This window comes from Miniopterus natalensis, chromosome 2, assembly GCF_054644295.1.
Source record: "Miniopterus natalensis isolate mMinNat1 chromosome 2, mMinNat1.hap1, whole genome shotgun sequence".
NCBI classification, from domain to species: domain Eukaryota; kingdom Metazoa; phylum Chordata; class Mammalia; order Chiroptera; family Miniopteridae; genus Miniopterus; species Miniopterus natalensis.
Genome location: NC_142082.1, coordinates 36,630,272 through 36,646,065, shown reverse-complemented (window position 1 = coordinate 36,646,065; position 15,794 = coordinate 36,630,272). Strand labels below are relative to the sequence as shown.

At 38.3% G+C, this 15,794-nt stretch overlaps 1 protein-coding gene across 1 annotated transcript in view; it reads left to right on the top strand.

Annotated features, from left to right (window-relative positions):
- The first annotated feature begins 1,242 nt into the window (after window positions 1–1,242).
- The window catches only part of IPO5 (importin 5), a 46,615-nt gene continuing 32,063 nt past the window's right edge, over window positions 1,243–15,794 (top strand). The window contains exons 1-6 of the mRNA XM_087814262.1: window positions 1,243–1,360; window positions 7,302–7,382; window positions 10,402–10,594; window positions 13,431–13,533; window positions 14,853–14,949; window positions 15,160–15,264. Coding sequence (XP_087670388.1) covers window positions 1,271–1,360; window positions 7,302–7,382; window positions 10,402–10,594; window positions 13,431–13,533; window positions 14,853–14,949; window positions 15,160–15,264 — 669 coding nt within the window. The 5' untranslated portion in view covers window positions 1,243–1,270. The remainder of the gene's footprint in view (window positions 1,361–7,301; window positions 7,383–10,401; window positions 10,595–13,430; window positions 13,534–14,852; window positions 14,950–15,159; window positions 15,265–15,794) is intronic.

The window sequence follows — 15,794 nt, the reverse complement described above, 5'->3', positions numbered from 1 at the left end:
TAAGTTTCCTAAATTAAATACTACGGACTGCCAGAAGTGTAGTATTCTTCATCTCACCCAATGTGTAACCTCCTCATTAGAAATGTGTCCTTTTGAGGCAAAAATGAATTGCGTCATTTTCTCCAGTCAACCTTAGCCCAATGTAGTGGGCAGAGTAGGGGCTCATTTCAACACTGCTCACTCAGCCTTTGGCAGCAGTAAAGGAAGATTGGATGCATCATCTATGCGTTAGTGTGCTACAACTTTAAATCCGGTCTCTGGGTCCCCCAGCACCTGTGGGAATCAATAAACACTTGAGAGATTCCCTACAGCCCTACAAACCACTGTTAATTTAGGGAGGAGGCGGCTCTCTCAACTTCCCCCAATCACTGAAAGAACAGGACCCCCACACCTGGAATTCAAGGAGATAGTCAGGGATCCAGGGGTGGGGAGGGAGTGGAGGCGTGCGCGCTACATAGACATCTCCAGACACCGTGGGCCGGGGAGGAGGCCTGGTGGGAGAGCCCCAGCTGAGCAACCCCTCCTTCCTGGCATGCCCAGGGCGTGAGTCACTGTGAGCGCAGCGGAAGGAAGGGGCGGCTTGAAGGGGGTCAGAGGGTCAGGCAGATGGAGGGGTTTGGGGAGGCTGGGCGTGGGAAGTGGGTTTCAGAGGACCTGTCTCTCTAGGGCGTGGGGGTTTGGGATCGCAGGGACCGAAGGGGCAGCCTGAGGCGGCGCTCCTCGCTCTGCGGTGAGGGGCTGGCCAGGATGATGCAGGCCAGCCCGCGGCGCCGAAATCTCCCGCGCTCTGAGCTGGCCCCTCCTCCCTGGCGGTGCCTCTAGCCCCTCGCTGCGGCCAGGCCCGCCAGCTAGCTCCTCCCGCCACCCCCGCAACGCAGCCCCGGCCGCGGTTAGCTGCCAAATCCCGAACCAGCCCGGCCCACTCCTAGCCCAGCGCACGCCACGCGCCGCCAGTGACGGCACTGCAGGGTGCGTGGCCAATCCGCGCGGCTCGCAAGGAGGCGGCTTCGGCCCCGCCCAGCGCGCCCGGAGCCAATGAGGCGCGGACGCTGGCGGCCGTGACGGGGTGAGGGGTCACGAGGCCCCGCCCCGTCCTCCCCTTTCCCCTTTGCCCCGCCCTTTCCCTCCTTGCCTCCTAGTCCCGCGCGCTCGGCTGGTGCCGGTCCCCGCGCTGGGCCCGCCCCCGCCCCTCCCGCCCGCCCGCCCGCCCGCCAGCGCGCTTCACGGCTCCTGTCTCCCCTCCCTCCTTCTCTCTCTCACGCCTAGCGCAATGGCGGCGGCCGCGGCGGAGCAGCAACAGTTCTACCTGCTCTTGGGAAACCTGCTCAGCCCCGACAATGTGGTCCGGAAACAGGCAGAGGTAAGAGAGCTGGTCGCCCACACTCCTTGCCCCGTCCGGCGCGCCGACCCTTCCCGCGACACGGCCACACCGGGCCTCGGCCGCCCAGCCGCGGCGGCGCAGGCCGGGCCCGGCGGGCGGCGGCTGCTCATCCCACGTGTGAGGCGGCGCAAGGCTCCCGGCGGTGCCCCGGGGCCCTTCCGACTCTTGCAGCCGCGGGGCCGGGCGCCAGTTTCCTCCCCGCCGCCCCTAGCACACACGTGCGACCGCTGCTGACGTACTGCCCCAGCCCAGATGGGGAAGCCGGGCGGCGGGGAGGGGTGTGGGGCGAACCCCTAGGCTCCCGTCGCCCCTTTCCCGCTTTCTCCAGTGGGAACTTTCCCCGCCCTCCTCCGTGGTATCCACCCAGTTCTACCTTCTTGGTTTCCCAAACCCTGTTCTGCTACCTGACCCGTCACCCCTGCTTCTCTGCTGCACCCTCTAAGCTACCATCTGCCCCTCCATTCCCTACCTCTCCTTTTGAAATGTGTGCCTCGTCCTTTCGCCTTCTTTCCACTTATTTCCATTTAGTCCTCTGTCTCTTGTCTAAGTTCCTAATACCAGGATTTCCCACCTCTCGTACAGTCTTGTGAAGTTACCTAAACAGCTCTCACCTTACTTTGCTTTTTCTTCAGAGAAATCTTTGATCTCTAGAGATTTGTGGTCTCATAACATAAATGGGATATCCTGGGACTTCCGTTGTTTAACTGGGCAAATGTCATATGTTTTAAGTCTTTAATTTCATTAAATCTAACCTGAATCTCGTTTTTTAACCACCTCTGGCTCCTGGCCTCCAAAATGTGGAGCTGTGATATAGTTTCAAAAGACAGTATTTCAAATGTATCTGCAAGTTCATTTACCAAGTAGCAGTTAAGACACACTTGGTTCAATATAAGACTTATGCTGTACTGTCAGTGTTGAGACCACAGTTTATTTGAGACACTTCAAGAGAAGGGCAGAAACTTTCCAGTTTCTTTTAAGTGCATTATCAGAGCCTATCTTCAAACTTGATTATATACGGAGTTCTTTGCCGCCTTGTGATCAAAGATTTCTATGATTCAGTGAAAGATGTTCAGCCAGATGTTTTTACAGAGTAAACATTTATATTGCATATAGCTAATGAAACTGGGGACAAGTCCTCCTGTGGATTCATTTAAAGATTTATAGTTGTCTTTAAAATCACAGTGTTGTTAATGGGTTTTGAATAGATTTAGGAATGCTGGTTACACTTAGTCGTTTTATAACTCGCAAAGTATACCCGCTGGAAGTTCAGTTCTATATAAAAAGGCACGTTAAACAACTATTTATCCTAATGACTTTGATTGATTTATTATACATATAATACCTGTTCAGGGTAAAAATTCAAATGGTGCAAATAGTTTTTTATCTCATTCTCTGAAGGTAACCACTTTTGAGTGTCTTGTGAATCATCCCTGAAATAGCTTTATAAGCATATATATATTCATTTTTACATAAATGGGTTTCTAGTACACATATTATTGTGCACCTTGAATGTTTCACTCAATATATTTCACATTGTCACATAGGTTTTGTTAAAGCAGCTGTGTGGTATTCCATCCTGTGGACGTGTTACTTATGCAACCAGTCCTCTATGAATGTACATTGAGATTTCCAGTGTCCTGCTCTTGAAAACAGCACTATACATAGGAGTACATGTATCCCTATCTTTTCAGACTTTGCCAGGTTTATTTGTAGAATACTTAAAAATAGCATTTGTCTTTAGAAGTAGTATGCATTTATTAGTTGCATCAACTTGCACTCCTGTCAGTGGGATGTGACGATGGCTATTAAAGCATTTTAATACTTTCTGCTAACTCTAGAGGTAATTTTTCCATAGAAATAAGTTCTTAATCCCAACCCATAATAGAATTTTCATGTGTTGCAAAGCAGAACAGCATTGTAATTAGTAAACTAGTTTAAATCTGCCTCTTCCCTCCAGTTGCTTAAGTCTCTATTGTCAAGTGTAGTGGGAAACCTCTCTCCTGTTGAACAAAATATGTGTCTGGTTCAGCTTGAATTCCAGTTGGTGCCTGTTGTAAATCTTTTATCACTTCCATCACTTTGGGGATAGTTAGTAGCATTCAGCACATTTTCTCATATAGAACAATCGAAAATAAGTACCGTTGTTTTCTTAGTCTCTTTACTCCTAGTGAAAACATTCAAATACTGTACTTTTACTTTTTTAGTATATCCTTAGGATATATTAATATGTGAAGTATTATAATACAGAATTTTCTTAATTTGACCCACAAAAAGGTAAATGTTACAGGGGAAGCTCGTTGGCACCATAAAACATAGTACTAAGCTAGTCTGTAATGAAAGCAAAGTATTATTTGAAAAAAGAAATGACTGCACATAATAGTGCCTCAATACCCCTTTTTTGTGTTATGAAATGACAGCCTGATATAACAAATACAGAAATTTTTTTTTTACCTAAAGGCTTAGCAAGAGCTCAGGAAATATCTTTGTAATTTACTCAATCAAAATAAAAATACTTAGTTGACACATAAATAGCAAACTTGACTAAGGTGACTTATTTTATATTCAAATATGAAATCAAGTGTAATAAAAGAATCATTTATTGTAATTGCTGAAATCATTGAAGGGCTTCAAAACTTCAGTTTTAAAACTTTTTCCATTGTATAAACCATTGGGTAGTCTCTATATCTTCTATTAAAAAATCTTCAAGGATTTTTCTCTTTAACTTTACCAAAAAAATGTTTACGATATTTGAAGAAATTATTTAAATGTCCTTGTATCAAAATACAATCACATGAATGAACAATTGAATAAATAACTGACAAGTAATCGAAAATAAATACCCATGGCATTCATGAAGACATTTTTATATGAAATATTTTATCAATGATATGCATGGATTTTATATTTTTATTAATTTCTTTTTAATGCTCACTCAAGGATATTTTTTTATTGCTTTTTAGAGAGAAAGGGAGAGAGAAAGAGAAACATTGATTGGTTGCCTCTCATGTGCACCCCGACGGGTCAAACCCATGCCCTTTTGGTGTGTGGGAAACCAACTGAGAAACCCAGCTAGGGCTAATAAATTTTTTCCACTGACTTTGTACCTCACTGATTCTAATATAGAATTTCATTAATGAGATTTGAATTGAAGGAGGGTAACATTGAAAAATACACCTGATTTTTGAGGAACCAAGGTGTTTACTAGGTAAAAGTTGTCTCTCATGCATCCATTCACAAGGGAGGTTCTCTAAATATTTATGGAATGAGTGAGATAAGTTTGTTAGCATGTCTCCTTTGTGGTCAGGGAAGGTGGGAGGTATAATTTGCTTTACATTGTGTGATTGTGCATGTACAACAAATGGAATCGAAGTTTTATTTGCCATGACACTGGTAACATTCATTGAACCTGCCTGGGCTCTAGGAATAGTCTTAGAAATATTCTTCATACTCTAATGTGTTAGGTGCCGGAAATATAAAGAGGAAAAGGTACCATACCTGTCTTTGTGGAACTCAGTCTGCTTAGGCTAAGAAAAAGATACACTTTATTTATTTATTAGTAATTATTTTTTAAATCCTCACCCGAGGGCATATGGTGTGCGGTGTGTTTTTTTAATTGATTTGATTTGATTAGAGAGAGAGAAAAACATCAATTGGTTGCCGCTTATGTGCACCCAGACCAGGGATCAAACCTGCAACCTGGGTATGTGCCCTGACTGGGAATCAAATTTGCCACTTTTTGGTGTACAGGACAATGCTTCACCCAACTGAGCCTCCCAGCCAGGGAGAAAAGTTACACCAGATTTTAAAGCTGTGTTCTTTTTGTCAAACTATTATCCTTGACCCATGTTTTGTAATACTATATCTGGATTGCTGCAGTGGAACAGATCAAATGGGAGAACCTTTTCTTAGGAGTCAGATGTCACTCATACTAAACTCTTCTTTGATTTCTAATTTATAATGGAATAGAGTTTAATATTTTACTTAATAAGTCTCTATTAGAATTAGCGTAGGTTAACCAGCACTAATAGTCTCAGCCGGGCTAAGGGTAGAGATCATCAAAGTTTATAACAGGTTTGGTTTTTTTCCCCTCACCCGAGGACATTTTTTCCATCAAACTCAAACCTGGGACCCTTCAGTCTGCAGGCCAATGCTTTAATCACTGAGCAAACCAGCCAAAGCTATAACATTTTCTGAGAGTGCTATACTAATAAAGAACTTTTTTCCCCAAAACAGTTTAGCCACTGGAGTCTTAAGGGTTAAACATTTATAGCATCTACCATACATCAGGGGCTAATCTAGATACAAGGAATAAAAAGACATTTTTAGTGTACTGTGAGAGATGTTTGAATGCAAAGGCTATATTGGTTTTTTAGTTGCTTTGATAAAGATTAAGTGAAAAACCTCAAGGTACCATATCCATTTTTGCAATCTTGTGAATACTTTTACATAAATTATCTCATTTCTGGATAAATAAATTCAAACCATCTTCTCTCCTCAGCTGGGACTGCTTTGTGCTACAGTTTTCAGCATTGTTATGTTCCTATGTGCTTGTATACTTGAGAGGAACATGAGGTTATCCGAAGATATTGAATTCTCCTTTCTCCCAACTGTGTTATTCCCCAGATTGAGATATGTTTGAGAAATTTGAAGACTATGTAGCACTGCATAAATAGAACTGGCTGTTTGGTGGAGTCAGCCCCCAGGGGTGAAACCCAGAGAGCATTTAGTGCCAGGGAGATTTTGAGTACAGTTGTCCTCAGAAGACCAAGGTCTACCTTGGGCAAGTCATTTAACTTCTGAGCCTTATTTTTTTGTCTGTTAGTATCTCAAGGATGCCATGGAGCAAGCACTTAATAAAAGGTGTAAGATAGATGTGGATTCAGAGAAGCCCTGCTTTCCTATTCTGTTCTTGTCACTTCTGTCTAGAGAAACCAGGTAAAATTTAGGGGGTGGTAGCTGTTAGAGAGCAGACAAGCTCTTTGAACTTAGACTGCTAAGAAATTAACATGTTATCTACATTAGACCCTTAAAGTGGGTACATCAGAGTGGACTATCTTTACTTATTTACTTATTGCCAATTCTAGTCCATCAGTTAAAGAGGCTTCTTAGGGAAAACAATTCAAAGTGTACTTAAATTAAAATGGTTTCTTTTCCACAATAAAAGGCTGCTGTTATAATTTTTATACATGCACTTGAATCTATACTTCCACTTAATTTTGTAGACGTCGCATACTTGGTGTCAACCTAGTTTTTGTTGTTAACCAATTTGCTCTCATTTTACATTGTAAATGAAGGAGAAAAGTGTCCTGAGTCTCAAAACCTAGATTTCTAGGTCTAGTAAAGTCTCCTGGCTAAATTTCTTCAGACTGCACTTATTTATTTGTGTGTATAATACGATTTTAGTATAATCTTTGCTTGAAAGAAAAGGTAGAATAAAAAATTTGAATACTTTCTTTCCCTTTCTCTGACTTGCTTCATCTGAGGTATGTCTCTCTGGTAGTTTTAAGTACTCATTTGAACCAGTTCCACATCTTCTGATCTAAAAAATGTTAACAAGATAACCAGTTTTCCATGATCTAAGGAGATAGTGACCACTTACTCTGCAGCATGGTAGCTCAAGTCACACTTAACACATTCCTAGGCCTTGAGTATTGTTAATCAGTGAAGCAAAAGTTGTGGAAATGTGAGCACACATCAAAAAATCTAAGAGATAATGGTAGAAAGGAACTTGATAAGTAATTCCTTGAACCTCTTTTCTTTCCTAACCTATCTGAAATATATTTTATGTTACAGGAGGAAATTTTAACACCAGACCTAGATTATATGACTTCCTATACATGGATCTTTCCCAGCCTTCATTTCTTTTCACTGGTGTTCTCATGAAGTTTTCTAACCTTTCATGTTTTTCTTTTTCATCTAGGAAACCTATGAGAATATCCCAGGCCAGTCAAAGATCACATTCCTCTTACAGGCCATCAGAAATACTACAGCTGCTGAGGAGGTAGTATAATATTCGAGAATATATTCTTACAAAACAAGTTGGATATTAGATGGTGGTCAAAGTGGATTGTGAGAACTGTTGTCTACTGCATAGACATTACCAGAATTTTGAACTTCTTATTTGCTAAAAACTATTTGGAGTTAAAATTTTTGAAGTACTCATGTTAAGAATGAGAATCCCCCCTCCCCCTCCCCCATGTCAGATGATGTGTCCAGGACATTTAAAAGTTAATATTTTAAAAATAATTATGTGGAAATTATTAAATATAAGTGATTTCTGTAGCTGTTAAAAAAAAAGTTCTTCCTTGAAACAGTTGATTCTAAAGGAGGAAATTTCATTCATTCATTGTTTTAGCGTGTTGCCAGATGATTCTGAAAAATACTTTTTATCTATCTTTAAAAATGTTATCCTTATGGCTGTCTCTAAATGAAGAAGAAGAATATGTACAATAAAGATGTTTAGGGAACAAAAGACACTTTGTAGAGTCCTTTTAACATCATGGCTTTTAGCAAATTACCTAGTTATTGTACCAAATCAAATTTATAGTTTCTTACTGCTTTTCTATGTATTTACAACTAATTTTTTTCTTCCCCAAAGTAATACCTCTATATAGCATTGAATGTTAATTGAATATTCTGTTTATTTTGGAAAAAACATCAAAATACCCAAGTGTAGAAACTTACTCCATCTATGAAATGCTCTTAGAATTTGTAAAGTGAGACTGCTTTATTAACAGTCATACTATATGTAAAATGCTTATATTGACACGTGATGGAAATGAAGTCACACTGAACTTCTACACAGTAATACACTTGACTTTAAATTGGCTATTTAATATTCTCTGATAACACTTAGAAAAGAGTATAAACATACCCTGGTTTTTAAAAGTAAATGACAAAAGATGCTTGTTCACCTTTGTAAAATTTTTTTTTTTCTTAATTCAAAATGAATGTCAAATATGAACAAATATAAGGTAACTTAAATCTCTAAAAAGTTGACTATTCCTGAAGATAGATGCGAGTTAGCTATGAGACTTTTTTTTTTTCCAAATTATAAGAGAAAGTTTATTTGGAAAGTTAAAGAGGTAGTAGAAGTGAGCCAGCTGGGCTATGTAGGCTCAGGAGATAAATTACAGAAGCAAAAAAAGGGCCCTTGGAGCTTAGGAGAGAGAAAGGCAAAGGTAAGGTACTTGGGAAGAAGGAGGGGGAGGGGAAAGGCATGAGCATGCTCCCCAAAGGGAGAGCACACCGCTACAAGACAAATTTTTTAAAGCTGAAAATAATAATATGAAAATTGTAGAATTTTATTTAAAAAAAACCTGTTTTGAGCCCTGACCAGGTGGCTCAGTTGATTGGAGCATCATCTCCCCCACCAAAAGGTTGCCAGTTTGATCTCCAGTCTTGTCCAGTGTGGAGGCACCACACAACCAATCTGTCTCTTACATCCACATTTCTCCCTTCCTCATGAGGGTTAAAAAAAACAAACCCCACCTATATTGAACCCCATTTAAAATTTGGTTTGATTTAGGAATTAGATGATGATTGTGAACTGGCCTCAGCATTTTGATTTTGGCTTCATACAATTTTCAGTGTTTGTGCGAGAATTGCACAAATTTCAGCCACTTGTATGGGGATTTTAACCACTTTGAATCTTTCTAGAGCATGAATTTATTAATAAGTTTGCCGTCTGCCCAAAGTAGTTCAAATGAAAAGATTTCTCAATGAAAAGTAAAAGGAGAAAAAAATTGGCAACCTTTATTTGTATAGCCTAACCTTTTTTGTTGATTATAGCCCCAAAGTAATTTGGTAATGAATAGCTGCAGCCCAGAAAAGAAAAAGAACATGAATAATTGGGTTTAATATTTCCAGTGGCATGCCCAGCCAGGCATGGCTCAGCAGTTGAGCATGGACCTAGGATCCAGGAGATTGGGGTTCGATTCCTTGTCAGGGCACATGCCTGCGTTGCGGGCTGCAGCAGATCAATGACTCATCATTATTATTATTTCTTTTAATATATCTTTATTAATTTCAGAGAGAGGAAAGGAGAGGGAGAGAGAGAGGCAGAAACATCAATGATGAGAGAGAGTCATTGATCGGCTGCAGCCTGCAACCCGGGCATGTGCCCTGACCAGGAATCAAACCCTGATCGCCTGGATCCCAGGTCGACGCTCAACCGCTGAGCCACGCCCAGCCGGGCTCAATGACTCATCATTGATGTTTCTGTCTCTTTCTCCCTCTCCCTTCCTTTCTCTGAAGTCAATAAAGATATATTAAAATATATATACATATATTTCCAGTGGCATATTGATTTAATATGATCAAATTTTAGAATTTAGTGTTGTGTCAAATTTTCTTTTGATAATCCAAAGGAATGTTATACAGAAAACACCAAACTTAAATAAATTCTACAGGCGTGAAAATGGGATAATAATATACATATTGAGATTGATTATCTCTTTTTAGGTGTTGGGAACTTGTAATATTTGTTTGCATGAATGAAGCATAAAGATAAATAGCTTTGATAGCGTTTTATCTTAGAGGTTAATGAAAGGCCAGTAATATAGCAAGATAAGCCAAGAGTCAAAAGTATAAGATTATGTGGGAAAGGCACTTCAGATACTAGAATGAGAGCAAAATAGAGAAGTAGGAAAAGATCATTACAGGGTTTGCAATTTATATTCAGACCTGTTACTCCCCACAATGAATGTATTAAAAGTAGGAATTTTAAACACGTTTATCACTGCTGTGATATGTGTTCCTATTTGAGATCTAATATGTTCAGGTCTTTTCCTCAGCTGTAAACAAAAATAGCTTTTGTGTAGCATTTTATATACAGTACGCTAATGTGATTAGAAATAACTATGTATTTTACCAATTTTTACAAAATCTAATACAATGCTTTCAGAATGAATTTTTAAAATGGACTGGTGAAATACATAAATGGTAGAGTGAATCTAGTTTGTTGGAAATTTTTTTTCTCTAGTAAGACACTAACTATTAACCATGTTATCTATTTATAGGCTAGACAAATGGCTGCTGTTCTCCTAAGACGTCTTTTGTCCTCTGCGTTTGATGAAGTCTACCCAACTCTTCCTTCTGATGTCCAGACTGCCATCAAGAGTGAACTACTAATGATTATTCAAATGGAAACACAGTCTAGCATGAGGAAGAAAATTTGTGATATTGCTGCAGAGCTGGCCAGAAATTTAATAGGTGTGTATGCAAGTGCATTTATTATTGTATTATAAAAGAAAATGAACACACTTGACACTTGAACAACATGGGTTCAAACTGCATGTGTCCATTTGTATGGAAATATTTATTTATTTATTTATTTATTTATTTATTTATTTATTTAGCAATAAATGCCTGTACTTTTTTCAATTCGCTGTTGGGAGTCTGGATGCAGAGGGTTGACTGTATGCATTGTTCTACACCATTTTACATAAGGGACTTGAGCATCCAAGGATTTTGTTACCAAACACTGGTCCTGGAATCAATCCCCTGCAGATACTGCGAGATAGATTAAGTTTGGAGGGAGTCAAAAGTTAATTGCAGTTTCTATTGTGTTGGGGGCCAGTACCCCTAACTCCCACATTGTTCAAGGGTCAGGTGTATATTCTTTTTTTTTTTTTTTTTTTTAAGTGGAATCTTGAGAGGAAAATTCCCAAGTGCCTGAGTACCATTTATTCTGTTCAGAATGAGAGTGATTATAGATTCTCTATTTAGAGCCAAAAATTACAAATGTTAGTGAAGTGCAGTCATACTTACCATTGGTCTTTAAAACATTCATATGGAGAATTAATTTTGTAGTTTGCTTGAAAATTGTTGGTATTGTTCCCCCTTAATCTGTAAAGTTTTGAAAGCATAGTCTGACTTATAACCTGCATTATAGACTTGCCAATACAAGTAGAATTCAGTGGAATCCAGGTGCTTTTGCTGTTACATTTGTGTATTTATAAATTATGTGTATATGCTATTATACTACTATACTATTTATGTTATAAAATACCTGAGGTTTTTTTTTAATATATCTTTATTGATTTCAGAGAGAGGAAGGGAGAGAGAGAGAGATAGAATCATCAATAATGAGAGACTCGTCATTGATTGGCTGCCTCCTGCGCTCCTCCAGCTGGGGATCAAGCCCTCAACCTGAGCATGTGTCCTTACTGGGAATGTAACCGCTATCATCTGGATCCTAGGTCAATTGATGCTCAACCGCTGAGCCATGCCCAGCCAGGCCCAAAAGTATTTTTAAAAGATGAGATAAAAGGAAAACATCTAAAATTGCATTTTATCAACAGTCAAAATTTTTTGGTCACTCAAAAAAATATTAATAATGTAATTGAATATTCTTTGGTTTTGGGGGGGGGTTTACTGATTCATAAATGTGATTTTAGACTTAATTCATTTAGGTGGCTTTTTTAATGGGAATTTTTTATTATTATTGATATGAGAGAGGAATGGAGAGGGAGAGAATGGTAGAAACATCAATGATGAGAGAGAGTTATTGGCTGCCTCATGCATGTCCCCTACAGGGGATCTAGCCCAAAACTGAGCATATGCCCTGACCAGGCATCGAACCATGACCTCCTGGTTCATAGGTCTACACTCAACCACAGAGCCATGCCTGCCAGGCAGGTGACATTTTTAAAGGTTGAAAAGGATACCTCACTAAGATAAGGGCTAAATGGCAGAACATTGTTGGTTGTGCTAATAAATCATAACACCAATTCTTTAGTCTCAACTACTAAGAAAATTCAAAACCTACTGAAACTCAATTTTTTTTTTTAATTGATTTTAGAGAGAGAGGAAGGGAGGGAGAGAAACATCTATGCATTGCCTCCTGTACATGCCCCAACCGGGAATCGAACCCAAGACCTTTCAGTGCATGGAATGACACTCCAGCCAACTGAGCCACACTGGCCAGGGTGAAACTCTTAATTTTGAATTGTTTAAAAAACTTAGAAAATTCTATTTTTAAATGCTTTAAGTGTACAGAAAGAATTTTTATAGGTGGCATTATTTTTTAACTCAATCATGTAATAATAAAAACATTTTCAAAATGTTTCAAAGTGTTCTCTTCATAGTATTTTTAAAAATTTAATTTATTGAGTTGAGAGAAATCAGTTTGTTGTTCCACTTATTTATGCATTCATTGATTGATTTTTGTTTGTGCCCTGACCAGGGATTGAACCCACAACCTTAGCATGTTGGGACAACGCTCTAACCAACTGAGCTACCTGGTCAGGGCCATAGTTCTGTTTGTTTTTTTAAGCAACTATTTTATTCCCCCTCAAAGCATCATCTTTATGTTGAAGGAACAGATGAAGGGTATTTTTCTTAATGTCAGCTAAGTAGTATTCATTTCAGAAAAGCTCAGCAAATATGGAGGGAAATTTCTAACAAGAAAAAGTGCAGTTGCAAGGTCTACAACTCTTAAGTTTTTTGTAAGAGTATAACCAGTGAGTTTCTTAACTAATACAGTATATTTTTGTGGTTGCTTATTTTTATTACAAAATACCACAAAAATTCTATATTTTAAAATCTTGTTTAAAAGTAAACACATTGGTAAAATCTCGTAGCGGTTAAAACTGGAAATCATGAGCACCCTGCTCTGGATCCTGGGATTCCCACTCCCATATCTTCTCCAGTTTGAAAGTAGTAATTATTTTGGTTTTAAGACCTTGTTACCATACATTATTAGCTTTGCCTGCTTTTTAAACTCTAATAACAATAGTATAAATAAAAGATTCAGCCAAATAGTCATAGTGATGCCTTTTCTCCAAATCCCACTCCTTAGAAATCACCACTTTTAATATCTGCACATATGTAACCCAAATATAAACAACAATTGCTTTTTACAAGATTATCATTTCATTTTTAGGTTAAAGAACCTAATTGTATTGGAATTTTTTCTTTTAAATATAGAGCAAATGACATTTTCTACAGCTACATGTTTTGAATGAGGCTTATAATGAAAGGATTTACCCTTAATGATTACAAGTTTTGACTTACACCCTTTATGCCTGGATTTCTTTACTTTTAGATGAGGATGGTAACAACCAATGGCCTGAAGGTTTGAAGTTCCTTTTTGATTCAGTCAGCTCTCAAAATATGGGACTACGGGAAGCTGCCCTTCACATTTTCTGGTATATACATTGATCTAATTTTTTTGAAAGTGTTAATGTCATGAATATGCCAAGCACATTCTGATTTTTTTAGTCTAACTTTTTAGACTTAAAATAATGTCTTCAGATAAGATTTGTATTTGTGTAGGAAATAAAAAACTGAAAAAACAAAGCTTTTTATTTCATATTATCATCCTTGGTTGTATACAAGTGTTCTCTGGAGCTTTATTTTTTACTTTGTTTTTTATGATTCTAAAAAAATTTCTGGAACTGTTTTTTCTGCTTTATTTGGAGATTGACACAGTACTAAATGTAGCTTTTAGAAAGCTGCTTTAGTAATGGCATCTTGAAGAAGAGAAAGAAAATGCCCATGAATCTCCAGTTTTCTGGGCCTTCTATGGTCAAGCTTTATAAAAATGTAATATTTTAATAAACTGCTGTGTGTTTATAAGCAGATGATCAAAGTTTAGAATGCAATAACTCTGCATTAAGAAAAATTTTGCCCTACCATGTTACACAGTGTAGTATATTTAAAATATAATTGGATTTATAACTTTTAAAGGTCATTTACATTTTTTTCAATAAGATATACCTTGAGCATCTGAAGAGGTGTTAATCTGAAGGGTAGATTAACACCATTTCCTCCTTTCTTTGTCAAATGTATTTTATTTATACCAATAATACAGAGTTGAGAATTAAGTAAAAGTATTTAGTTTATCTACCTAATTTAAAGTAGAGCAGAACTTAAACTACCCCGGATCACCAAGACTAGGAGCAAGTTGTTAGAAAGCATGGTTACTACAGCTATCATCTGAAACTGGTTGCTCTTGTCCCATCCTGCTCTCTAAGTTAGCTTTCCACTGAGACAGAGCTTAAGAATAAAGCATTGGGCTGGGATGGGTGGCTGAGTCGTATGTACTTGGGTCTCCTCCCTACTCCCAGACTAATCTCTGCTATGCTTGTTTCCATTCACCCAGCCCCAAAAGAAGATTGCTTGGAGGGATGGTATTTTTCAACCTTAAGGATTAGTACACACTTTTGAGTCAGGTAGACATTCAATTCGATATTCTAGTTGACACTTTACTAAGATGTAATGTAATTTTGTTTTTGTTTACTTTTTATATATTGATTGATATTAGAGAGGGGAAGGGAGAGAGAGAGAGAAGCATCAGTTTGGTTTTCCACTTATTTATGCATTCATTGATTGATTCTTGTTTGTGCCCTGACCACAGATTGAACCCACAACCTTGCGGTATTGGGACGACACCCTAACCAACTAAGCTACCTGGCCAGGGCAGATGTAATGTAGTTTTTAAAAACTGCTTTGAATCGTTTTTTAGGAACTTTCCTGGAATTTTTGGGAACCAACAGCAGCACTATTTAGACGTCATCAAACGGATGTTAGTTCAGTGTATGCAAGATCAGGAACATCCATCGGTAAATCATTTCAGTTTCCTTAATATTAACACCTAATTTAAGGTAACATCTAACTTGTGAAAGAAATTATGTATTTAGAGGTTGTCGTTAATACTTTAAAATATAAATACTAGTTTTACTGATAAAGAAAAATTTAATCTTGAGTAAGAAAACTTGAACTTGCATCCATCAGATGTCTCATGTTTGACATTTTTTACTCTCCATTTTTAGATCCGAACACTATCTGCTAGAGCTACAGCTGCATTTATACTTGCAAATGAGCATAATGTTGCACTGTTCAAACATTTTGCAGACTTGTTACCTGGGTTCTTACAGGTAAGAAAACCATTTAAAGTAGGTGATAATTATATCTTCATTGGTTTCTGTAGTTTAATAAATCCACATTAAAGTTCTCTAGTGCATTCATTTATTCAATAAATATCTACTGTGTGCTGGTGGTAGGCACTGGGGGTACAGCAGTGAACAAAACATGCAAACCTTTGTCCCAGTGAACTTACATTCATTAGCTTTAATAGATTCTTAGTTTTTTAAAATATTTAGGTTAGTTTCAAAGTTTTTCTGTAATGAAAATGATATAAGCAATTTTTGCTTACTCAGTGTATAACTTATGTGAATAAGTTATTTCCATTGAATCAACCAAATAACCTATGAAACTTAATGCCCATTTTACATATGGAAAAACTAAGGAGGAGGGGATAAGAAACTTGGCCAAAGTCAGAGTATTGGTAAGTTTGAATCCTGCATGATTCAAACCCAAATCAGACTGCAGTTCTTACTCTTAAAACAGAGGGTTTATAACAGTTTGTATTATAAAGTAAATAGTTTATGGTTAATTCCTATTATTG